Below are 25,947 nucleotides of genomic sequence, written 5' to 3'. Positions count from 1 at the left end.
ACAAGAAGTTTACAGAAGTGCCAAAAAGTAATGCTTTCGTAAGTTCTTACCTTTAGTTTGTTGTTTATTTTGTTTTGGAACAAAACAGCAATTTCCATAATACAATCCTATAACAATTGACTTGATCTCTCCCTCTTTTTTTCTTATTAGTGAGGTTGCAGAACACATTGAGCCTAGTCCTCATGTCTCATCATCAGTAAAAACCATGACCAAGAACACCTCCGGTACTTCAAAGGGTACTACTTCTAATGTAGCTTCTGCAACTCCATTTAAACCCACAGGAACCTTTAGTACTATTAAACCTCCTATACAGCAAACTGGAACTGTATCAGGTAAGAACTTCCAATTTTTTCCTATTTATTTATGTTTACAGCTTAGTGTTTTCATCTCTTCCAAAATTATATACTGTCATAATTTTATATATGTAGTGAAGCATGTTAGGGGTCTGTGTGGGAGTGAGTTTTAGTTAAATACAGTTTAATTGACACTCCATGGGTTATTTGGTGCACCTGCTTCTCACTGGGAATGAAATGGGTTTGAGTAGGAGATCATAAACGGGAGAGGAACTAAAACCAAGGAAAAGAAGGATCACACGATTGGACCAGTGCTGTGGTAATGAGCAGTAGAGAAAGCGAGGAGAACAGCGTTCTGTGATCAGACATGCTGGGCAATTGGAGAATGGGAGATCATGGGTTCCTGCTTAAGGAAGACAGGGCTCAGTGATGTTTCTGACGGACACCAGAAAAAAGTTGATTCTGTTTGCCTGGAGTATCAGCCCAGTTGGGTAGATCTGTGTGAGAGAGCAAGGGGAGTCAAGTGACAGAGTTGTAATGAGTGAAGACAATCCTATTTGTGATTTTATTCTTGGGTTTAACTAATTATGAAAGGATTATTACTTGACTCAGTTATTGAATAATTGCACTGCACCTATTTTATTTGGAAACTGCTTTTATTATGTGTAAATGTGTAATAAAATGCATGGAGCATGTTGTACCAGTTTTGTCAGTTAATGTGTCCTTACTACACTAGTCCACCTCACTAAATAGCAATTGATGATCCAGGTTCAAGAAGGGATGGTGCAAGCTGCAGGATACCCAGATATCATAACAAACCACATTTATAAAGAGACATTGGAGTGATGTAGGGCTCAAAAACTGGTATCATTATATAGTCAGTGAATATAAATAAACTCCTAAGCAGCCCAAAGTAAGTGAGTTTTTATGTAAAATACAAATTTTTCTCAAGGGCTGGGAGCTTGTCTGAGCAGTATTATTAACTTCCCAAATCTTTTTATTCTTACTTCATATACAGCATTACTAACTTGGGTATGTGCATCTAACTTTGATCTGTGTCTGTTTAACTGCTATTTAATACAATTTTAGATGTGCAGGGTGTCAGCACTAAAATTGATTCAACAATGTGTTTCAAAAGTAATTCCACAATGCTAAATCACAATAGAACAGTGTCACTCCAAGATACTACAAGAGTGTTTCCTCCTTAACACTATAATTACCAGATCCTATGAAAAAAACTTTTAGATCCGTCCCACTTTAAATCGCTTCTTAAATCCATTCACACCTCTTTGCCAGCGTCTTTTGTCATTTAAATGTGCTGATAAAGTCAATCAGCAAGCAGCCGGCTATTCCATCCCCCCACCGACTTAGAACGTGCACGAACTTCTCCCAGCTCATGCCTTGATTGATTATCTGGGAGTGAAGTGGAGTTTTAGAGTGGAAATAACAGATCGTTATTTGGAACACACACATTTCATGTGTGTTCCGTTTCCACAGTAATCTGTGCAAACACATTGTTAAAACAGAAACTTTTTCAGTAATAAATGTTACAAAATGTAGGCATAAACTATCGAATATGTGAAGCCTGAAGTCCAAACATCAAATAAACACTTTCACAAAAGGTTCAAGAATGATATAACAGCTTCCGTAGCATACCGAGAAGATATGGTGACCCAGATCGCAGCAGCCTTGCCATGTCTTAGAGACGATTCGATTCGCCACAGGGGAGAAAATGTTATTTTGTTTTCATTTTAACCTTCGCCGCTCTGCCTGCCTGAACTCCCTGTCTGTCTATATAGTAAGAGCAGTAATTTTATTATTATATAGCAGCTTCCCTGTCTGCCTATCTTATAGTGCCTTTCCTTCCTATCTATCTATGTATCCATCCCCTTAGCTGTATTTTATCTATCTATTATACAGTGCCTATGGGGTGCCAAACAGGCAATTACAATGATTTTCGGAATATATAACTTCATTCCTGAATATATAAAGTTAAAATCAGATTATATTGATATTGATTGAAACGACTCAGGCACATTTTTAGTAAACTCAAGGAGTTACTAATACAACGTAATGAACTAAGTTAACAAAAACGTCTTCAGAAAAATATAAAAAAAAAAGAGAAACACTGTTCAGTTTATTCATTCAAAATGATGTATGTGCCTGGCATTTTGAACACTATATTTATTTATTCTTTTTGTATGGGCGCATTTTTGGATGAACCTTACAAGCCCAATCGACTCTAAGTGGCTTCTCTCGAAGTTTACCTTTCACTAGTGCAAGTGAAATGACAAGCACGGACAGTTTATATATTCAGGAATATTTTTCTATATTTCAATGCTGACTTTATATAATCGGGCTTTAATGATATATATAATCGGGAATGATTTTATATAGAGAGACAGACAGGCAGAGAAGTCACTAGATATATAAATAAACAGGGAAAGCACATGTACTGAAAGAAAAAAAAGATCAACATGTGCGTTCATCTTGCTGCACTGAATAAGCTCACGTGCTCTAACCCCCCCCATGTATCCCCAACGTCACCCCCCTCCCCCCCCAACTCTAAGTAACATGACCAAGTACAGACGCAAACCATGTGTAATCAAGAATTTTTTCTGGTCTCGTCTGATGCGAGAGATTGATGTCTGAAGTGGAGCTCTGCTAGCAGCGGTGTTATTTTTTCAAATTATTTGCTTATTATCCTGAGATATCCTGTATCTATTCAACCCAAGGAGACTGCTACAGTATATGTAAGCATATACAGTACAGGCCAAAAGTTTGGATACACCTCCTCATTCAATGTATTTTCTTTATTTTCATGACTATTTACATTGGTAGATTCTCACTGAAGGCATCAAAACTATGAATGAACACGTGGAGTTTTATTTCAGGTGACTACCTGTTGAAGCTCATCAAGAGAATGCCAAGAGTGTGCAAAGCAGTAATCAGAGCAAAGGGTGGCTATTTTGAAGAAACTAGAATATAAAACATGTTTTCAGTTATTTCACCTTTTTTGTTAAGTACATAACTCCACGTGTTCATTCATAGTTTTGATGCCTTCAGTGAGAATCTACCAATGTAAATGGTTATGAAAATAAAAAAAACACATTGAATGAGGAAGTGTGTCCAAACTTTTGGCCTGTACTGTATAAACATGCCCAACAAGAAAGGGGGTCCAAAAGAGTCGAAAACTAAAGCTGCACCAAAGCCAAGATCAAAAAGCCCTAGCTCAAGATACGGCCTTTCAGAGAGAGACCTGGATCAGATGGGCGAAAGTACAGACTCCTCGGGACCATGGTCCGCTACATCGTCGCTGGCCAAGAGTGAAAAGGGGGGGTGAATGTACGATCGTGAGTGCAGATCTCGATAGCTCGCCGATCAGAGAAGAACACCTGAAACTGGAAAAGGCCTTGCAGTCCGTGGTTTCAATTACTCCACGAGAGCCGGGAATAGCAGGGACACTGGCCACAGTAGAGCCTGACGCTTCACCTACGGTACAAGAAAGCACAATTGAAATGTCTAAACTGCAGGTGGTGATCGCTGAGCTCATACAAGATATAAAGAAAAATGAGAAGGCAAATGAGAAAGCAAGGGCAAAGGCACATGAGAAACTGAGACAGGAATTGAAACAGGAGTTGCTGGAATTGAAACAGGAATTGCAACAAGCAAACGAAACGCAGCGGCAGGAGTTGCAACAAGCAAACAAAATACAGCGGCTGATGCTGCAACAGGCAAATGAAAGGCTGAGACAAGAAATGCAACTGGAGATGCAACAGGTGCTGGGTAAAATTGAAATGCTTACTGATCAATTGGAGGATCTCAAGGAGACATTCACGACTCGGATTGAAATAGCTGAAAATTTAGCTGCCAGTGCCGAAGAAAAAGCAGTAAATGTTAGCGCCGAATGCAAAAAACTCGGAGACAGACTGGCTGCTTTAGAAGATGAAAGCAGAAGGTATAATGTCAGAATTGAAGGTCTGCCTGAGAATCGAGAGAGTCCAAACCCTGTGAAATTCGCAGCTGAACTTTATTCTAAAATAATCGGGGAGGACTTTAAAGTAGAATCTGAGATAGCAGTGGCTTACCGCGTACGCGGATCAAATACCATAAGATCCAGATCTTTTATTATTTGGTTTGAAAGATTATCATTTAAGCTAAAGGTGATGGCACTCCTCAGAGACAAGCAAGATATTATGTATGAGAATAACCGCATTCGTATCTTCCCTGACTTCTCTCCAGCAACAGCTACTAAAGCGCAGCCTTCTACAACATTAAACAGTGGTTACGGCAAGCCAGCGTCAAATACAGCCTCTTGTATCCGGCAAAACTGAAAGTGGAATTGCAAGGTCAATTCTATTTCTTCGCTAGCAAGGAAGAAGCAGAAAAGGAATTAAGAAAGCTGATCCGGGACTATTCTGATACATAATAGTGAGTCATGGCGTTAATGATATAGCAAGGACTAATAATCCACTGTCTGATCTTTTTGTTTAAAACATGGGTTTTTATCATTATATATTCTCGTTATTACTTAGTATTACTAGGGTGCTGTTTATGTTTTATTGAGCCTTTTTTTTTTTTTTAAGCTAATTATTTTATCCCTACCTTAAACGAGACTGTTCAACATCAAACCCTTGGTTTATTGTCATTGCTATTACTGCATTAAGACTTATTATGCTTATTTTGGACACATTTTAACACCATCCCCGGGTTTATTATCTGGGTGTATTATCTTAATGCACTAAAATTGCTGAAGACTATATATATTTTAAGTGCAAAATTTTTTTTTTTTTTAAACTATATTGGTAATAGATATCTCTATCTTTTAACCCTAAAACGCCGCTGCATTGGGGCTTGTTTTGCTTTGGACGTGCTCTGTCTCTGGGTATGTCAGAGGACTGGGACTGTGTGAAGTGGGTTTTAGCCTCACTTGGGGAGGCAAAAGGGAGGGTGGGGGTTAAGGGGGGGAGAGAAAGAGAGCAGGCTTGATCTATACCTAATCTATCCTATTAATCTTTATAATTATAACTACCAACGTAATAATAAGCTGCATGGCAACAACTCTAGGGGAAATAGGAAATTAAGGTCGAAGCTGTCTCACTTCCAGTTAAGACTATAAAATGACATCAAAAACTCAGAATCAGTGTCTCCATGATGGGACAGTTAACTTCGTAAGCTGGAATGTTAAAGGCCTGAATCACGAATTAAAGAGAAAGAAAGTACTCTCTCACCTAACAGGTCTAAATGCTAAAATAGTATTTTTACAGGAGACCCACTTACTAAGCAAGGATCAGTTCGGCTGCAAAAGACTGGACTGGCCAAATGTTCCATTCTAGTTTTACAAAGAAAACTAGAGGATGGGAATTCTCATACATAGAACAGTACCATTTGTAGCATCAGATGTAGTATTGGATCCTGAAGGGAGATATGTAATGGTCATGGGAGACTTATCTAACTGTAAAATGATTTTGATAAATGTTTATGCACCTAATGTTGATGATAAGGAATTTATACAAAATTTATTTGCATCCATTCCCAATCTGAACACTCATAAAGTTATAATGGCTGGGGACTTTAATTGTGTTCTAAATCCACTTTTAGATAGGACTTCCTCCACAGGGGGAACGGCATCTAACACCGCAAAGATAATTACAAAGTTTATAACTGATCACAACTTATCAGACCCTGGAGGTTTTTAAACCCAAATTCAAGAACATATTCTTTCTACTCACCAGTACATCATTGCTACTCAAGGATTGATTACTTCTTTATAGACAATAACTTCTTGCCTATGATTAAATCTTGCAAATACGATGCTATTGTTATTTCTGACCATGCACCTATGATCTTGGAGCTAAAATTACTAAGCCCCATACACTCACCCCAGATGGCGCTCAACCCGCTTCTATTAGCTGACGAGAATTGTATGAATTTATATCCAAACAAATCAAATTCTTTCTAGAGACAAATACACCCCCGAGATCTCTGCAGGAATACTCTGGGAAACTCTTAAGGCCTTCTTAAGAGGACAGATTATCTCATATCTTTCCCACAGAAATAAATCCGAAGCCAAGAAAGTAGCAGAGATAAAAGCGAAATTACTAAAATAGATGAAGAACATGCCAGACTACCAAGCGAGACTCTACATAGGAAGGCAGGCTCTACATTCAGAATGAAACCTCTTGACAACTAAAGAAACTGAAAAACTAATGTACAAATCCAAACATCATTACTATGAACATGGAGAGAAAGCTAATAAGCTTTTAGCTCAACAAATTCACAAGCAAGAAGTGCAACGCAATCTCGTAATCACCAACGAATGGAGATAAAATCATCGAACACAAAAATATAATGCACACTTTCAGAGACTACTATAAATCCCTATATACTACTGAGTTTAAAGAAGACAATACACAATCTAATGCATTTCTGGATACATTACAGATACCACAAATAGACACTTTTAGTGTGGAGGAACTTGATAAACCTCTGGCATTATCAGAATTACTAGATGCTATAAAGTCACTCCAAGGTGGAAAGCAGCAGGCCCTGATGGCTACCCTGCAGAATTTTACAAGAAATTCTCCGCTCAGCTAGCTCCCTCCTATTAGCAACATTTACAGAAGCCAGAGATAACCAATCTCTTCCTCAAACCTTTCGCCAAGCACTAATCACTGTTTTCCAAAACAAAATAAGGACTTATTACAATGTGCATCATACAGACCAATTTCACTTCTGAATAACGACGTTAAAATACTCTCTAAAATCATAGCTAGAAGGATGGAGAAAGTGCTCCCTCGTAATATCACAAGACCAAACTGGATTTATTAGGGGCCGACACTTATCTTCAAATCTTCACGCCTGTTTAATGTAATATACTCACCAACTAAATCAAACACCCCAGAAATATTATTATCATTGGATGCAGAAAAAGCATTCGACATGATTGAATGGAAATACCTTTTACTACATTGGAGAAGTTTGGGTTTGGCCCGAACATTTGTGCATGGATTAAATTACTGTATACTAACCCAGAAGCTTCAGTTTGCATCAACAACATTTGCTCAGACTACTTTAAACTAGAACGTGGCACTAGACAAGGATGCCCCTTGTCACCGCTGCTGTTTGCAATTGCCATTGAACCACTGGCAATACATTGTCGAAATACTGATCAGATAAAGGGGATTAGCAGAGAAGGACTGGAACAGAAAATCTCATTATATGCAGATGATATGGTACTGTATATATCGGACCCAGAAAATTCTGTGCCTGCAGTCTTAACAGCACTCACAGAATTTCAAAAGATCTCTGGTCTCAGAATTAATCTGAATAAAAGTGTACTCTTTCCAGTGAATTCTCAAGCATATAATATTAGATTAGATACCCTACCTTTTATCATTGCAGAACAGTTTAAATACCTAGGGGTAAACATCACAAGTAAATATAAAGCTCTTTATCAGCAAAATTTCGCCGTCTATGCAAGACTTGCATAGATGGTCAACCCTTCATCTCACACTAGCTGGAAGAATTAACATATGATGAATATTCTTCCTAAGCTTTTTATTTCAAAACATCCAATATACATTAATAAATCATTCTTTAAGCACTTAGATTCAACAATAACCTCATTTATTTGGAATTCAAAACATCCACACATCAAAAGAGCGACCCTACAAAGACAAAAGGCAGAAGGCGGCATGGCTCTACCTAACTTCCAGTTTTATTACTGGGCAGCAAATATACAGATAATAAGAACCTGGACACAAATAGAAGAACATATACAGGCTTGATCCGCAATAGAAGTAAAATCCTGCAGAAGCTTCTATCTGTGGCATCTCTGCAAGAGAACCACCTTTTTCAACCTTCGCAAACATGCAATTTTTAATATCTGGAAAAAATTTGGAATTAACTTGCTTAGAGATCTTTATATAGACAACGTCTTTGCATCCTGTGAACAATTACATTCCAAATGTAACATTCCAACTACACAATTCTTTCACTATTTAAATCAAGAACTTTGTTAAACAGAACCTCCAAGATTTTCCTCATCTTGCACCCACATCCATGCTGAAAAAAATATTGCTCAATCTAAAGGACTTAGAGACCATCTCTACAATATATAAAATCATTTTACAATCCCACCCTTCCAAAGATCCAAGAGGTCACTGGGAAAAAGATCTTTCAATTAACACTAGAATTACCAGAGCCTAATTCCGTCCCACCTTAAATCGCTTCTTAAATCCCTTCACACCTCTCCGCCAGCGTCCTTTGTGTGACGATGTGGGTTCTGGCTCCACACTCCCATCTGATTTTTGGAAGCACTTGAACCCAGCATCGTCGATAACGTAACCGAGTGAGCTAGTCAATGGAGGCAATAGTTGAGCAAAAGGGGATGGTGCAAAAAGTGAATAGTGCTTTTATTTAAAACAGCCAAAACCGGTGTTCCAATAAATAGTGCAGTTCATAAGTTCTTTATATAAATAATCCATTAAAAGAACGTGGAGGTTAAAACAATAGAAAAAAACAATCCTTTTAAACGAGAGGTTTAAAATGTTCTTCAGGAAGCAGTTTTTTTAAAAACAACAACAAGCTCAATGCATTCTTTTGTGCTAGCGTCTCACCTGCTTCTCCCGGTTGGGCTTCGCAGCAGGTGAGACGCTCTCTGCAGCTGCCCTCTACTTCTCACTCATGAGACTGGAGACCTCCCGAACCCTGGCTTCAGGTGGCACTCATCCCAGCCTCAGAGACTTGGATTTCCACAACGGCCAGGCCGCCCACGTTGAGGATTCCATCACCAAGTCTCTCGACTTCCGCTGCCTTTCCGTGGCTTCTCTGCGGCCAGTCGCCTTCCCTTGGTCACTCCCGCTACCTGATGGCTCAGCGGGAGCGACATCTAACTCAAATGCCAGAGTGTAGGCCCAACACCCCAGGCCCTCGCAGCTGCCCGTGAGCGCTTGTTCGCTCACTCGCCCGCTCACTCTTCGCGGCTTTCTCTCTCTCACCGACCTGCCTCCTCATCTGCTCCCGGTAACCTCCATTCTCTTTCCTTTCCTTTCTTTTCTCTTCATCCTTCTCTCCCTGATCCCTCAGCCGCCTCGCGCTTTTTAAAATGACACGGGCAACAGCAGCTGCAGCATTAGCCACGGGACTATCACGAATGTGGGCAGTTCCTCACCTGTGCACTAGGTGAGAAACGCCTACCCTACGGATCGCCCCGCGGCCCACTATGGCCCAACGTCCCCTCGCTAAGCCGCGATCATTTATTTAAAATGAATGGCTTTTGCACAGCGAGCTGTGGACCCATAACACCACATTCCACCCCCCATAAAACTCCAGTTGCATGGGAAGCCTCCACTGCACTGCCAACCCAATGCAACTGGAGCTCAGGTCCACAGCTTGGCCACTCTACACTGCACTAAAACCAATAAAAGCACTAAAACAATCCCACTTTAACAAACCAACCCAAGCCCCCTTCATTAAAACAGGACATTAAAAGAATAAGAACTTTAAAAGACAATTAAAAACCAGCAATAAATAAATGTCCTTAAAAAGCTCAGTCTCTTAAAAATGTCCTCCTCCGGCTTGGGTACGTGGGTTCCACAGAGTCAGTTACCAATCCGGCTTGCTGCTCTGTCTCCTCTTCTGGCCTCCACTGCTAGCTCATCCCACTGCTGCCAGCAAATGTGACGATGTGGGTTCTGGCTCCACACTCCCATCTGATTTTTGGAAGCACTTGAACCCAGCACCGTCGATAACGTAACCGAGTGAGCTAGTCAATGGAGGCAATAATTGAGCAAAAGGGGATGGTGCAAAAAGTGAATAGTGCTTTTATTTAAAACAGCCAAAACAGGTGTTCCAATAAATAGTGCAGTTCAAAAGTTCTTTAAATAAATAATCCATTAAAAGAACGTCGAGGTTAAAACAATAGAAAAAAACAATCGTTTAAAACGAGAGGTTTAAAATGTTCTTCAGGAAGCAGTTTTTTTAAAAACAACAACAAGCTCAATGCATTCTTTTGTGCTAGCGTCTCACCTGCTTCTCCCGGTTGGGCTTCGCAGCAGGCGAGACGCTCTCTGCAGCTGCCCTCTACTTCTCACTCATGAGACTGGAGACCTCCCGAACCCTGGGTTCAGGTGGCACTCATCCCAGCCTCAGAGACTTGGATTTCCACAACGGCCAGGTCGCCCACGTTGAGGATTCCATCACCAAGTCTCTCGACTTCCGCTGCCTTTCCGTGGCTTCTCTGCGGCCAGTCGCCTTCCCTTGGTCACTCCCGCTACCTGATGGCTCAGCGGGAGCGACATCTAACTCAAACGCCTGTGTGTAGGCCCAACACCCCAGGCCCTCGCAGCTGCCCGTGAGCGCTTGTTCGCTCGCTCGCCCGCTCACTCTTCGCGGCTCTCTCTCTCACCGACCTGCCTCCTCATTTGCTCCCGGTAACCTCCATCCTCTTTCCTTTCCTTTCTTTTCTCATCTCGTTCTTCTCTCCCTGATCCCTCAGCCGCCTCGCGCTTTTTAAAATGATGCGGGCCACAGCAGCTGCAGCCTTAGCCACGGGACAATCACGAATGTGGGCAGTTCCTCACCTGTGCACTAGGTGAGAAACGCCCACCCTACGGATCGTCCCGCGGCCCACTGCACTGCACAGCTATAGCGCGTCTTTATGTGAAAACAGCCGTGTCAGATGGGGTTGCATGGATTGATTCTGAAGGCGACTGAGAGAATGAAAAGTGAATTTAAAAAAAAAAGCTAACCTTTACAAGGATCATAAATTGCACCGGCTGTTACAGACTGAAATCAAATGTATGCTTTTACTCAAAAATAGTAAGACTAAGAGCAGTTTACTTCTCAAAACGGACTGGTGCAGGATCGAACTCGCGATCTTTTGATTCCCAGGCGGGAACTGATTTTATTGCACCACGGAGACAGTTACAATACATTAGTGTCAATGTCACATGTTAAGGCGGCTTTTTTGTTTCTGCAGTTATATTTTTGAATAAAAGCGCAATTGTTGTGTTATATTTGTATATTTTGTGAAAATGTTTCTTTGATGTTTGGACTTCAGGCTTCATACATTATATAGTTTATGCCTACATTTTGTCATCTACTAGTAGAATATAAAAAACGTTTCTGTTTTAACAATGTGTTTACACAGATTACTGTAGAAACGGAACAGACATGAAATGCGTGTGTTCCAAATAACGATCTATTATTTCCACTCTAAAACTCCACTTCACTCCCAGATACTCAATCAAGACATGAGCTGGGAGAAGTTCGTGCACGTTCTAAATTGGTGGGGGGATGGAATAGCCGGCTGTTTGCAGCTTGTCTTTTATCAGCACATTTACAGGACAAAGGACGCTGGCGGAGAGGTGTGATGGGATATTAGGTGGGCCGGATCTACAAGTTTTTTTGTAGGTTCTGGTAATTCTAGTGTTAACTAATTTTATTACCAGATTTCATCTAGGAGTATCAATTATATAGATGTGCTGAATTAAATTTTACAAAATGTTCACAAAATGTTATGGGATTCATTCATTCATTTATTTGTTTGTTTATTTATTTATTTAAGCCTTTACCTGTACATCTGAGGTGGACTATTACTAAAGGCTGGAGTATAACACTCCGATCCAGGAGGGCTGCAGTGGCTGTGTATGCTTTTGTTTCTGCTTCTTTTGCTTAAACTGACTTTCTTTTGAAGATTCTGAACCCTTAATTGTTTGTTTTTTTCTGGTAACAAACTGCCAAACAATATTTAAGTGCATAGGTAGTCAATAGATGGTAGCTAGCTTGATACTTTGATACACTTGCACTCAGTCATACAGTATCTGTTGCAATAAAATATTTGAAAAGAAACCATGAAGGTCTGAGAAATAATTTGTTCTGGTCTATAAAACACTAGGATGAGGCTGTCCAATAAAAGAAAGTCAACAGTTCTGCAAATGTCTGGTGTAAGCAAAATGAGAACACTAATAAGGCATCTAATTTAATAGTGGATTTCTAATTAAAAAATTGGTTAAATTGAAAATGGTGGTATTCTAGCAACAGATTTTTAGACCCTCCTATTAGATGGTCCTGCTGTCTGTTTTACTGTTGATTAAGGAAAACATAAACAATGAAGTGTTATTAATTTTAAAAAGCAAACTATTTAAAATCAAAGAAAAATAAGTTTGTTACAGTAGCAGTGATAATTAATTACTAATTAAAGTACCCAGAAAGAAAACCTATAGTTACTGTGGCCCTCCAGGCCCTGAGTTTGGCACCTCTAATTTAAAGTTTGGAGTTAGTTACAGTACAGAACCAAGTGTTTTTTTCAGTCAAAGTAACAGTTCAACCAAAATTATCATTTGCGTTTTCAAGAGTTATTTACTTTCAGGGTGGCACAGTGAAGGGAGAGTGAGAAGGAGTATTACTAGTAGTATCAAATGTACATCAAACAATAACATCATTTATTTATATAGCACATTTTCTTACAAATAATGTAGCTCAAAGTGCTTTACACGATGAAGAAAAGAGAGAAAAGACAAAGTAAAAATTAAAATACGACATCACTAATTAACATAGAATAAGATTAAGATCTGATGGCCAGGGAGGATAGAAAAAACAAAAAAAAACTCCAGACGGCTGGAGAGAAAAAATTAAAATCTGCAGGGATTCCAGACCATGAGACTGCCCAGCCCCCTCTGGGCATTCTGCCTAACATAAATGAAGCAGTCCTCTTTGTATTTAGGGTTCTCATGGAAGGACTTCTTGATGATGGTCATGTACACTTCTGGCTTTTAATCCATCGATGTAGGAACATCATGGTACTTTGATTAGGTGGTGGTGGCGCAGGTCGCCACCACAGAAAACCAGGAAAAGAAACAGTAGAGAGAGTAGGGGTTAGTACGGATTTTAGAGCCACCTTGAATAGTTATGATAATAAGTTGAATATACAGACTATCAGGATTAAATTAAAATGAAGTTATGAGAAGGCCATGTTGAAGTAATGAGTTTTTAGCAATTTTTTAAAGTTCTCCACTGTATTAGCCTGGCGAATTCCTATTGGCAGGTTATTCCAGATTTTAGGTGAATAACAGCAGAAGGCTGCCTCACCACTTCTTTTAAGTTTAGCTCTTGGAATTCTAAGCAGACACTCATTTGAGGACCTAAGGTTACGATTTGGAATATAAGATGTCAGACATTCCGATTATATAAGATGGAGCGAGATTATTTAAGGCTTTGTAACCCATAAGCAATATTTTAAACTCAATTCTGAATGACGCAGGTAACCAGTGTAGTGACATCAAAACTGGAGAAATGTGTTCGGATTTTCTTTTCCTAGTGAGGATTCTAGTAGCTGCATTTTGCAGTAGTTGCAAATGATTTATGTCTTTTTTGGGTAGTCCTGAGAGGAGTGTGTTACAGTAATCTAGTCAATTGAAAACAAAAGCGTGAACTAATTTCTCAGCATCATTCAGTGATATAAGAGGTCTAACTTTTGCTATGGTTCTTAAGTGAAGAAATCCTGTCCTAGTGATTTGATTAATATGCAATTTAAAATTCAGGTGACAGTCAACAGTTACCCCTAAATTATTTACCTCCGTTTTGACTTTTAATCCTAATGCATCAAGTTTATTTCTAATAACCTCATTATATCCATTATTGCCAATCATTAAAATTTCTGTTTTTCTCTTTATTTAGCTTGGGAAAATTACTATTCATCCATTTAGAAACACAAGTAAGACATTGTGTTAGTGAAACGACAGAGTTGGGATTATCAGGTGCTATTGATAAATACAGCTACGTGTCATCAGCATAGCTGCGGTAACTCACGGCATGCCCCGAGATAATCTGACCTAACGGAAGCAAGTAGATTGAAAAGAGCAGCAACCCAGGATAGAGCCTTGAGGAACGCCATATAGGATATTATGTTATCTTTGAGTTGTAATTACCACAACTAACAAAGAATTTTCTACCTGCCAGGTAGGATTCAAATCAATTTAAGACACGACCAGAGAGGCCCACCCATTGACTAAGGCGATTTCTAAGAATGTTGTGATCAATGGTGTCAAATGTGGCACTCAGATCTAAGAGGATGAGAACAGATAAATGGCCTGTCTGCATTTACCTGCAACTCATTTACTACTTTAACGAGTGCAGTTTCTGTACTGTGATTTGTTCTAAAACCCGACTGAAATTTATCAAGAAATGATTGCTAAGTATATGTGACCTGTGTTATAAGTCATGTTTGTGTGATGCAGTTCTATACATTCTTTAACCATATATTTTGACCATTTCTTTTGATTTATTTGCTAATGAACCTTTCAAGTGACAATGTTTTATGTCTTATGATAAAATAAAATGTTAATTTTCTGTGGAATATGGCTGGAAGAAAGTACTGATCCTTCACAGATCCTGTATCATATTTTTGAATCCTGTGCCGGATTGTTGTCCATGTGGATTTTGGATGTATCCCTATGTTTGTGTATGCTTTTTTCCCTTAAGACATTCTTGTCCGGTTAATTAGTAATAATTAAATTGTACATATTTGTGTTTGTGTATGAATGTGCTCAGCGATGCACTAGTGTGCTTTCTTTAATTAGTTCATGCCTTGTACACAAATCTTCCAGGACAGGCTCTGGCCCACCATAATCCTAAAGTGGCTTAAGTGGGCCTGAGTTTGTTATGTTATGGAGTTTCCACTTCCATTTCCACTGCATACTTTTAAAACCTCACACTTTGTTTCTATCACTTCCTCTGCATTTTATTTTATGCACTCCTCACATTAAATGATACTGTAGGTTCAGTGTTTTTCAAGTCAAAGTTACTTCTTCACAATCATGGTACATGTTTAAAATGAAAGCATTTTTTGTAAGTTAAAAAATAACCTATCATGCTTTTGCCTTTTATGATGGAGTTGAAGGGTAATGAGGTCCCAATGTGAAAACAGAATCCTTAAAACTTACCAAATGCATCCATATACTGTAGAATCAGTTTCTGATTTAAGTAAAGTGCCTTCTGGTTTTCTGGGATGTGCTTGTGAACAAAGTAAATAGGAAATAATGTATTTTATAACAGAATTTCAGTACTATTTAGTTGAGGCAAGCACATGTCAACTGTTCACTTGACTGCTTGTAGAAGACATTGTGGGTGGATACACCCATTAATCAATTTTTCAATACTTCCTAAGCTTTGTGTCTGCAATTCTGTTTTTTCTACAGTTATGTTTTGCCATGGATGGTAACGAGACAAATGCATACTCAAATCACTATTTTTTCTGGTGCCCACGTTTTGCCTATTATATTCTGTGTTCTTAATTTACAGTACGTAGCCAGCAGAGGGAGGTTTGTGCCAATTAGCAGTCTATTGGTGAATTGCACAAATAATAGTTTCATTGTACTTTGTACATATATCGAGAAGTCCGAACTGAATACACTTCATTGCATTTTTTCAAAATGTAAGCTTTTGAAAGAGCCAGACCACTTGCATGCTGATACAAAGTTCACAGGGTTAATCAGTGTACGCCATTGTTTGCTTTCCATAGCATATCTTTCGTACACAATTTTTGAATTCTATAAGGCATACTGAGGCACTCTTGTTGGGGATATGATGATAACTGAGGTCAGTGTTTTTGAGTGAGTAGACTCACTGACACACACTGATACCTTTTAACCCAGAAAGGAAAGCATGCAGACTCCATACAGGCAGGAACAACTACTGTGTCTATGATAAAACATCTTTACAAATGTTATCATTTTCGATATGATCATTTTGATTAAATGTATGCCTATAAATTATGCTCAGTCCTTGTCATCTGATTGCAAGCTAGCCTTGAACTCAAACTTTGTCTCGCTAGACTAGTGGAGCACAAGCATGCATGATGGTACCAGGTGGCAGCAGGCAATATCTTTGCAATATAATAAAACAAACTTATGTATAGTGAGACTGTGAATCACATTTTTCAGTGATTATTCAGTGTGTTTACATGTACACACTTAACTGGGATAAAGTTAATAACCTGTTTAAGGCAGAAACCTGGTTACTTAAAAATCTGTGTTTACATTCGCAAGTAAGTTCTTTGGCAAGACGCTCTGATGTCATTAAACTTCACAGAAAAGAAAGAAATGTTATCAGTGTGAATCTGAATGCAAGCATGAAGCCTGTGAAAAATATCTTGCGTTTTATAAATATGTTTATTCCTTCATGTGCTCTGATTTAAATAACATTCAACCCCTTTTCACATACTCGATTTGAACCTCTGATGATTTGCTGTATGAACACTAGGCCCTACTCCACTGTTTCAGTGTATCTGTAGCAAATAGCTAGAGTAAAGTTAAACACTTTTTTGATATTTTTCTGTTACTGGTTTGTGTGCAGCACACTCCATTCTGCTTAGCTATGCAATTGAGCTCTGCAAAGGAGTGGTGCACCAGTTGGTGTGCTTCTTGCTTTATACTCAATGCTGCTATGGTAATAGTTGTGCAGGTATTTTTACTCCAATAAAATAAAAAAAAAAGTATTGCATTTGATTACTTGTTACTTTAAAAAGTAAACTGACTACTAAACACACATTACTTTGTATATGTTACCTTACTGCATTTGATTATTTGCCTCAGGAAATGTATCTTATGGATGCTTCTGCCTGTAGCTATTGAAAGCATCAGTGAAGCTAAGCAAGTGAGTAGAGTGCAATGGACATGTGCAAACCTCAATAGTCTTAACTGTTTCCCAGGTTTACACTACCACATAGCTAGGTTACTTGCAGAGAAATCTATAACTGTTCACCTGGGGCCTCATGTGTAAACGGTGCGTACGCACAGAAATGTTACGTAAGAACTTTTCCACGTTCAAATCGCGATGTATAAAACCTACACTTGGCGTAAAGCCACGCACTTTTCCACGGTACCTCATGCCTTGTCGTACGCAAGTTCTCCGCTTGGTTTTGCAGACTGGCGGCATCCAGCGCCAAAGCAGTGCTACTGTTCCTGTGTGGTTACTCATTATTTTCCTGACGCGGCTTTATAAATACACCGAAACTAACCGCATATTGTTTATTAGTGTAATGCATCTGATTGTAATTAACTTGTAACAATATAATGGTCCAGGGAATAGCCATAGTATTCCAAATACCATAACTGCTTTAGCGTTGTTACTCTCACTTCTCCTTCTTCTTCTTCTTTCAGCTCCTCCCGTTAGGAGTTGCCACAGCGGATCATCTTTTTCCATATTTCTCTCACTGCACCACTAGGAGTATTTATATGACTGTATCTGAGTGTGAATCACAGCAGCAGCTGATCAGAAAGAGAATTATCGGTATACGGCATTAAGCACACGCTGTCTCTGCCACGGCAAAACGTTTCAAAGCCTTTCCTGTACGGACCTCGCAGTTCAGAAACAGTTTCATCCCAAGAACTTTAAATGCAGCCAATCAAGTGCTCCTTGTAGAACTGTTTGTACTTATAAGTACAATCACCCCACTGTAAACTTGCACTACAGTACACAACCTTAGCCACTTTATAAAGCGCGTATTTCCATATGATGACAATATCATTTTTAAGGTGAAATGCAGCAAAATATGTTTGTTAAATTATACAGATAAAACTTTAACTTCATTTAAATAATCTATATTCTTCACTGGGAGTGTCATTAAGGATAGAATAATTAAACATGTACTACGAAGATATTTCAATGTTCTTTAAACGTTTTGAAGAATCGCTAAGCTTACAGATGGCTTAACGTCTATTACAGAGCTGATTGTATGGCGATCGGTTACTTGGGGAAAGAAAAGCACTGACTGCAGTGACGGCTACGCCAATATATATTGAATATAAAACAGAAAGATAAAATAACAACACAGCTAAAACCGCAGCGACAAATTTCGGCAAAAGTTAAATGCTTGTGTCATGAGCACAAGGCGGCTAGTGTCTGCAACAGACGTGGCCATCCACTGTGCATGACATTGGCGGACGAAGAAGCCACCGATTCTTCCTCTGCCCAGTACCACCACAAGCTTAGAGCCGCCCCTGAGTACTGCTGCAATAAATTATTTCATCGAAGGTAAACATGTTTAATAACATGCTTTAACTCCTATCATCATGAAAATGATATGATATGTATACATCTCAGTGTTTTAGTTATTCAGAGAGCTGTAATATCACAAATGTAATGGACTCTGTCCCCAGTTGGAGGAAGAGAGCCAGTTTAAGAAGCAAGTAATGATTCACACACACAGAGCGCATAGAAAATCAAATACAAAACAAAGCATTTAACATGCTACTTTAATTACGATGTGATTTTAGAAACTGGTTAATTAAACGATTTTAAGGTGAATTTTATGATGTTCTACTTTAATGACAAAATAAACTACGTGATTAAAGTGGAAATGTCGAGATTGAAGTGGACATTTCGTGCTTTTTCCCCACCGTGTGCCTTTTTTCTCTGTACCCTAATAAGCTTTCATATGACACTCAGACAGTGGGCTTACAACTCGGCTTTCCACGGTGACTTTGATATGTGACTTCTTTTTTATTTCCGGCACTGTGCGATTTTGTGGATGTGAGCTTTCATGTTTCTCCAACACGCTATGCCACTCGATCAACTTCCTTTTGTTGATTATACCACGGCTTATTTGAACAAATAGTATGTTTTTCCTTTGCCTCCACTTGGTATTCGCTGAAATTCTTATGTTTCCCCCCACGTGCTTTTCCCATTTTCTTTTCACAGAAGGCTGCGATTAAGGCCGATTTATATTGATTTGCATATTCAAATAAGCGTAATTCTGGGAGGATTTGGGGCGTTACATAATGCGCGTGCACGAGCGTTAGTTTTCACGCTGATCGGGATTTATGTAGCGGAAGAACGTGGAAGTTGGAGTACGCACAGATTCCTGCATCTGGATTTTTCTGTGCGTAAGCACATTTCGGCTTTTGTGCTTACGCCATGTTATAGTGCGAGTTCTACGCACGGCGTTATACATGAGGCCCCTGGTTTTTCAAACTAGAATAAGGGTTTACTTGCCATTTTAGAAAGTAGCTTTGCATGTATTCACACCTGGGTGTCAACATTTAATAATTTCAATAATAGCACATTGAAATGACTTTTTGTGGTGAAATAATGTTGGAGGACACTAACCCCCTGGGGCTGAAAATTCCACACTTCCATTAATGGAAGGAATTATTAAGAATAAGGTTGAGCAACACATGGCAAGGACAGGAGTTGTTCTGAACAGTCAGCATGGGTTCAGAAGAGGGAGGTCGTGTTTTACTAACATGCTGGAATTCTATGAGGAGGTAACAAAAGAATACAATCAAAGTGGAGCATATAATATTATTTATCTGGACTTTCAGAAAGCATTTGATAAGGTGCCACATGAGAGGTTGGGCAGCAAATTAAAAGAAGTGGGAGTTCTAGGTGATGTTTTTATTTGGGTGCAGAATTGGCTCAGACACAGGAAGTAGAGGGTGATGGTGTGAGTAACCTCATCAGAACTGGCTGATGTTAAGAGTGGTGTTCCACAGGGTTCAGTGCTAGGGCTGCTACTATTTTTAATATATATAAATGATTTAGATAGGAATATAAGTAACAAGCTGGTTAAGTTTGCAGATGATACCAAGATAGGTGGATTAACAAATAATTTGGAATTCCGTATATCATTACAGAAGGACTTGGATAGCATACAGGCTTGGGCAGATTTGTGGCAGATGAAATTTAATAACAAAAACATAGGAAGTAAAAATGTTAGGTTTGAATACACAATGGGCAGTCGGAAAATCGAGAGTACACCTTATGAGAAGGATTTAGGAGTCATAGTGGACTCTAAGCTATTGACTTTTCGACAGTGTTCAGAAGCCATTAAGAAGGCTAACAGAATGTTAGGTTATATAGCACGATGTGTGGAGTACAAATCCAAGGAGGTTATGCTCAACCTTTATCTTGCACTGGTGCGGCCTCATCTTGAGTACTGTGTGTAGTTTTGGTTTCCAATCTACAAAAAGGATATAGCAGCGCTGCAAAAGGTCCAGAGATGAGCGACTAGGCTGATTCCAGGGTTACAGGGTGTGATGATGCGGGTTCTGCTGCATGCTCCCATCCGCTGTTAGGGAGCCCTTGAACCCAACACCGTCGGTAGTTATAACCGGGATGAGCTAGACAGTGAGGCAACAACAAAGCAAGGGGATGATGTGAAAAGTGCAAAGTGCTTTTATTAAAATAGTCAACAAAACAGTGTTCAAAGTATAGTGCAGTAGTTCAAAAGTTCAATAAATAAATAATTCAATAAAACAGAAGTGAAAAATGTGGAGGTTAAAATCCATTAGAAAAAACAACCTTTAAAACAACGAGGTTAAAACCATGCTGGAAGCTGTCCTTTTAAAAATCCGGTGCATCCTGTTTCTACTAATGGCGACCCCCTAGTTCTCCCATCTGGACTTCAATAGGGGAGTCGCACTACATGCAGCTGACCTTCTTTGTACCTGTTTCTGCTGTTCCGATTGTCTCACCGATCCTTGGCTCCAGTCAGCTCCTTCGAACAGCGACTTGGGAATTCCCCCGCGACCAAGGCTCTCACGCAGGGGACACCAAGTCCCGACTCCCGCTGCCTTCCGCGGCCTTAAGCAGAGAGTCACTCGCTTTCCGGTCACTCCCAGCCTCCAAAACAAACTCTGCGGGAGCGACCACAACTACTAATTCCCTGGATGTTGGCCAAACACCTAGGCGGCCTGCTCAGCTGCCGCGAGCCTACTCTCGCTCGCTCTGCTGCACCGACTTACTCGCTCACTCACTTCCTGCTTCCTCCTGCAACCTCCACTTCATTCTCTTTTTTTTCTTTTTTGATTTTTAAACCTCCACATTTCTGTTATGGATTATTTATAGATGAAGACTTTTGGGAACCACCGCACTTTAATTGAACACTGTTTTGTTTTACTGTTTTAAATAAAAGCACATTGCACTTTGTACATCATCCCCTTGCTCCATTGTTATTGCCTCACTGTCTAGCTCATCGGTAACATTACAGACGGTGTTGGGTTCAAGGGCTCCCGAACAGCAGATGGGAGCATGGAGCTGAACCCGCATCGTCACACAGGGGTTGAATTATGAGGAAAGATTTAAAAGAGCTGAGCCTATACAGTTTAAGCAAAAGAAGATTAAGAGGTGTCATGATTGAAGTGTTTAAAATTATGAAGGGAATTAGTACAGTGGATCGAGACTGTTATTTTAAAATGAGTTCATCAAGAACACGGGGAAACAGTTGGAAACTTGTTAAGGGTAAATTTCGCACAAATATTAGGAAGTTTTTCTTTACGCAAAGAACGGTAGACACTTGAAATAAGCTACCAAGTACTGTGGTAGACAGTAAGACGTTGGAGACTTTCAAAACTCCACTTGGATGTTTTTATGGAAGAAATAAGTGGATAGGACTGTTGAACTTTGTTGGGCTGAATGGCTTGTTCTCGTCTAGAGTGCTCTAATGTTCTAACCAGTAGGCACCTTTACATATTTCATCATGCCATGGCTACCTCTCTTTATGTAAAAATAGTTGTAAACTTTATACCACCCTTCTGAAATATTAGTAGCTTGTTTCTTTCTTTTTTTAACTCTTTTAGGGCTAATTTTTTTTTCTTATCTCCCAGGGCTGAATATTTTTCCAAAAACTAACATTTTTTAAAAAAGAACACAAAGCAATTGTTTAACATATTTAAATCAACAAAAAACATTTTTTTGACAAATGTTCCTGTCTTGCATGTTGTATGAGCCTGCATACTCTATGATTTCACATACATTTTACACAGCAAAGTCCTGCAAACTCTGATCTCGCTCAAAGCAGCCAATTTCAGTCATTGCCACATTGCACTGCTTACAATACGTGTTGCTTTGGTGCCTACTTTTCAATTGTCTGTTGCTGCACTTTCTCACATATATTGTTAGTGTGTACTGTAGAGAGACAAGTCACCCTTTGGCCATCGTGCCATTCCACTGCCACCAAGTTTTCTGCCCGCATGAAAACCGTATTGTCACCTCTTTTCATCTTCAGAAACTTTATGAACTTTATGCATGGCATTATAGCCTGGCTCACCCCATGGGATTTGCTTTTGTTTATTACAGAAGTGAATAAAACTTTGCAGCAACACATACCTATCACCATGCTGCATAACCTGTCCAAAGCCACCAGGGGACAAAGCACATTTGGACCAATGCTCCCTGAAGTTATATCACCAGTTCTGTCCCATCTCTATTTATAATACCGCAGCACGCTTCATCTCCTCTTTTGTTGTGGGTTTACACTTTGAAAAACGAGAATGCGATGCAAATGCAGCCCGCGATTCAAAAAATTTCTCTGCCTACCTGTTTATCTCGTCTGAAGGTAGCTGAAAAGCAGCATCAGGATAGAGCAGCCTGAAGTACAGCAGCTGGTGATCTGTCGTGTCCAAAAGCAAGCCATGCCGTCTTGTAAAGTCCAGTAGCCAGATCGGCTCTCAACGGATCAATGTCTGTGTATTTATCCCACGCGAACCTTGCCGTAGATGCATCAGCTGCGTGAAGCGCTCAACTGGCAGCAGATCCACTGGCGCGGCATCGGCTGGTGTTTGATGAGCTAATGCCGGCTTCTCACTCTCTTGCTCGATCTCCTGATCACTGTCAATAAAATCCGATTCTGAAAAATCAGAGTCCGACTCCGCGTTAATGCGCAAAACATTGTCTGCCGAGTGTTTTCTTTTCTGCACTCACTTCGCTCCCTTATCACATGTCGATGCCATCTTGCCATTGTTTACATTTCGCAACTCACGCACACGCAAGGATTACTTGCCGAGTCAACAAGTCTAGCATTCCTCCAAGCACAGAGGGAATGCCTGTGACGTGACAGTGAGATTTGTCGCCATTAACAGCGGATTATTGCCCTCTATCCTTGGATATCGACATTCACCCTCAACCCCTCCTGTCGACAAAAGTCGACATCCGCCCTAAAAGAGTTAAACCAGTTGTTGATAACCACGTTACACTGAATTACTGAAATCATGTGTGAAGGACAGCCAGCAGGGATGCCCCTGCTACTTATGTTCCGGGGGAGCCACCATGGGCAGTCCAATATCTCCCCCGGGATGCTTGGTGGCAGCCTCCCTGGCCGGCGATTCCCCAACCACCAGCAGGGCTCCATGGGAGATGGAGTCCTCCACAGCTTGGTTGGGGCCCGGGGTGGCCGCTGGGGGGGCTGTCTGCTTCCAACAGCCCAACTGGACGAGTCTTCAGCCCCACCCGGAAGTGCATTTAGGACCAGGTGGTTAATCACCTGGAACTCTTCCGGGTGGGCTATAAAAGGGCCCAGCCACCACCACTCGAGGAGCCAGGGTCGGGAGGAGGAGGACTACGCTTGTGGAGGATTGGTGGTAGTGGAAGAAAAGTGTGTTGTTTGTGCTTTGGGACTGTGTATTGCCTGTGGGTCATGGGGAAGACGTGCGCCCACGGGTGAAGAAAAATAAAAGTCTTTGTGTGTGTGTATACGTGCCTCCGTGTCTTTCTGCGTCGGGTCAGGTGCCTATATAGCACCTTTGTTACACATGACATACACTTAAAATTCTGTACACCAAAGAAGAAAATCCTGCAGAATCTCTTATAAAGATCTATAATAGAATAATTGAGCCTTTTCTTTCTTTTATTCTTTTACAAACTAATGGAATACCTTAATAAAATGAAAAACACTTCAAGAATCTTATGTGAATTGTCAGAATTAAATAACTAATCCAAATTCATTTTTTAAATATTTTGTGAAAAAAATTATAATCAAATAAATACAAATTACATTTGATTAATATACAGTATTAATTTGTTCCTTAAATTATATGGCTTCCAGCCTATAATGTACTTTTGTTGTTTTGTTGTGATGAAAAGAAAGTGATCTTTCATTAGTGTAATTTGTATATGTATGATTCAACAGTAAATTGTAAAATGAATATGATTAGTGATTGTTTTCTTCCTCAAATTTTCAAAGTCTGTCTTAAATTGATCTTGTTTTAATCTTTTTTTATTTTATCATTTTCTTTATTAACAGTATGGTACTTTCTTTGCATACAGCAAGTATACTAATGTACTTCTTGGTGTTTTGAAGCTTCTGTTTTGTCAAAGGCCACTCCAAGTACTGGTTATGTAACTTCAACTACTCTTCAAAACACAAAGGTACCAGAATCTGATCACACATTATCCTTAAATGCTTCCCAAAAAGATGCAGATACACTGGTGCAAAGAGCAGAGCACATACCTGCTGGTACTCGTACTCCAATGTGTGGAAACTGCAATAAAGTCATAAGGTAAGTGCTACTTAATGCATTGACCATTTTTTCTTACTTACCTAGTTCTCAAAATCCAGAATAAGCCATAAAGCAATTTTAAACTAAAAACCGAATGTGTTTTAGAAAACAATATTAGCACATTAGCTAAATAAGCTGGCCTGAAGGGTTTGCTTTTATTTATAAACAAAAAAAAAATCATATTGCCTTTTATTTATTTTCACTAATTAAAGTCTACACATGTACAAGTAAATTAACGATTGTACTTGTACATATGTCCCATTGACGTGTACAGTAGGCAGTTCCACTTTTCTGCAATAGGGAATTTTAATATTTACATCTCTTTAATTTTTTTTTTATATACCTTAAATAAGTACATTCAGTGGTTATTATCAACTTGGTACATATATTATTGTGTCAGTCCTTGGAGTAACAAACAAAAGAAATAGACAAGGAAAGAATGATGCATACTCAGGCTGAAACAAATAACTGGAGGACTGTCTGATATGATACAGACAGTTTCGGACATTCTATGAGAGCAGATGCTATCCTTGAATGGCCTAGAGATTAAGTACTGAAAGCAACCTCAGCATTAGCCAGGATTATCCAGGCAAAGAGCCTGTTGAATATCCTACGTCTCTGTAGACTCACTAACCAGTGCAAAGAAATCACACCAGTAGCATTGCCAAGACATTCATCTTTTACACTGTTGGAATTCTTAAAGAATATTTTAAGGAGTGTTTCAAAGGATAGTTTAAAGAGCAAGGGACAACAATTGAGTCATGTTCAGAAAAAGTGCTGAAAGATTACATAAAAACATAGAGGTAAAAAAACAGAATAAGGTAAATCTAAGATAAACTACAGTTCTAATAAACACATTTAGATCTTGTACAAATACAGATTGAATATGTAAAGTCCACACAGTAAACATTCAAGTCTATGCCACAGTGCTGTTAAAACTTTTTGATGTTTAATGTATTTTTTCATACTCATTTACTTTTTCTAAATATTCCTAGTGTGACTGTGAGTGTAATTGTACTCAATGGTACTATGTCCAGTGTTTGTTTCCTGCCTTGTTTCTGATGCTTCCAAGATAGGTTATGCAATTCTTTGATCTCTGAACTGAATAAAGCAAGCTGGCAAATATGTTAATAGCAATTAGCATACATACATTTGCAAATAACGCAATGTAATTTTAAAGTTCTTTTACCTATAACCTAATCAAGAATCTTTTTGTTGTGATTTGTAGTTGTGTTTAGTTTACTAGACAGTGAAATGTAGTAATGCTAAACCACATTGCATGCTGATTAAATGAGTATATGAAAAATCTCATTACCTTTAACAGAAACCATTTCTTTAGTACTTTAAACCTAATAAAACTTATGAAAAACAAA

At 39.3% G+C, this 25,947-nt stretch overlaps 1 protein-coding gene across 10 annotated transcripts in view; it reads left to right on the top strand.

Moving 5' to 3' along the window:
* pdlim5a (PDZ and LIM domain 5a) overlaps positions 1-25,947 on the top strand; it is a 244,895-nt gene that overhangs the window by 192,235 nt on the left and 26,713 nt on the right. For all 10 annotated transcript variants that reach the window (XM_039751077.1, XM_039751075.1, XM_039751073.1 and 7 more), the window contains 2 exons: positions 151-332; positions 24,376-24,574. In XM_039751077.1, coding sequence (XP_039607011.1) covers positions 151-332; positions 24,376-24,574 — 381 coding nt within the window. The remainder of the gene's footprint in view (positions 1-150; positions 333-24,375; positions 24,575-25,947) is intronic.

Source organism: Polypterus senegalus, chromosome 4 (assembly GCF_016835505.1).
Source record: "Polypterus senegalus isolate Bchr_013 chromosome 4, ASM1683550v1, whole genome shotgun sequence".
Lineage (NCBI taxonomy): Eukaryota > Metazoa > Chordata > Cladistia > Polypteriformes > Polypteridae > Polypterus > Polypterus senegalus.
This window is presented reverse-complemented; position numbering and strand designations above follow the sequence as displayed.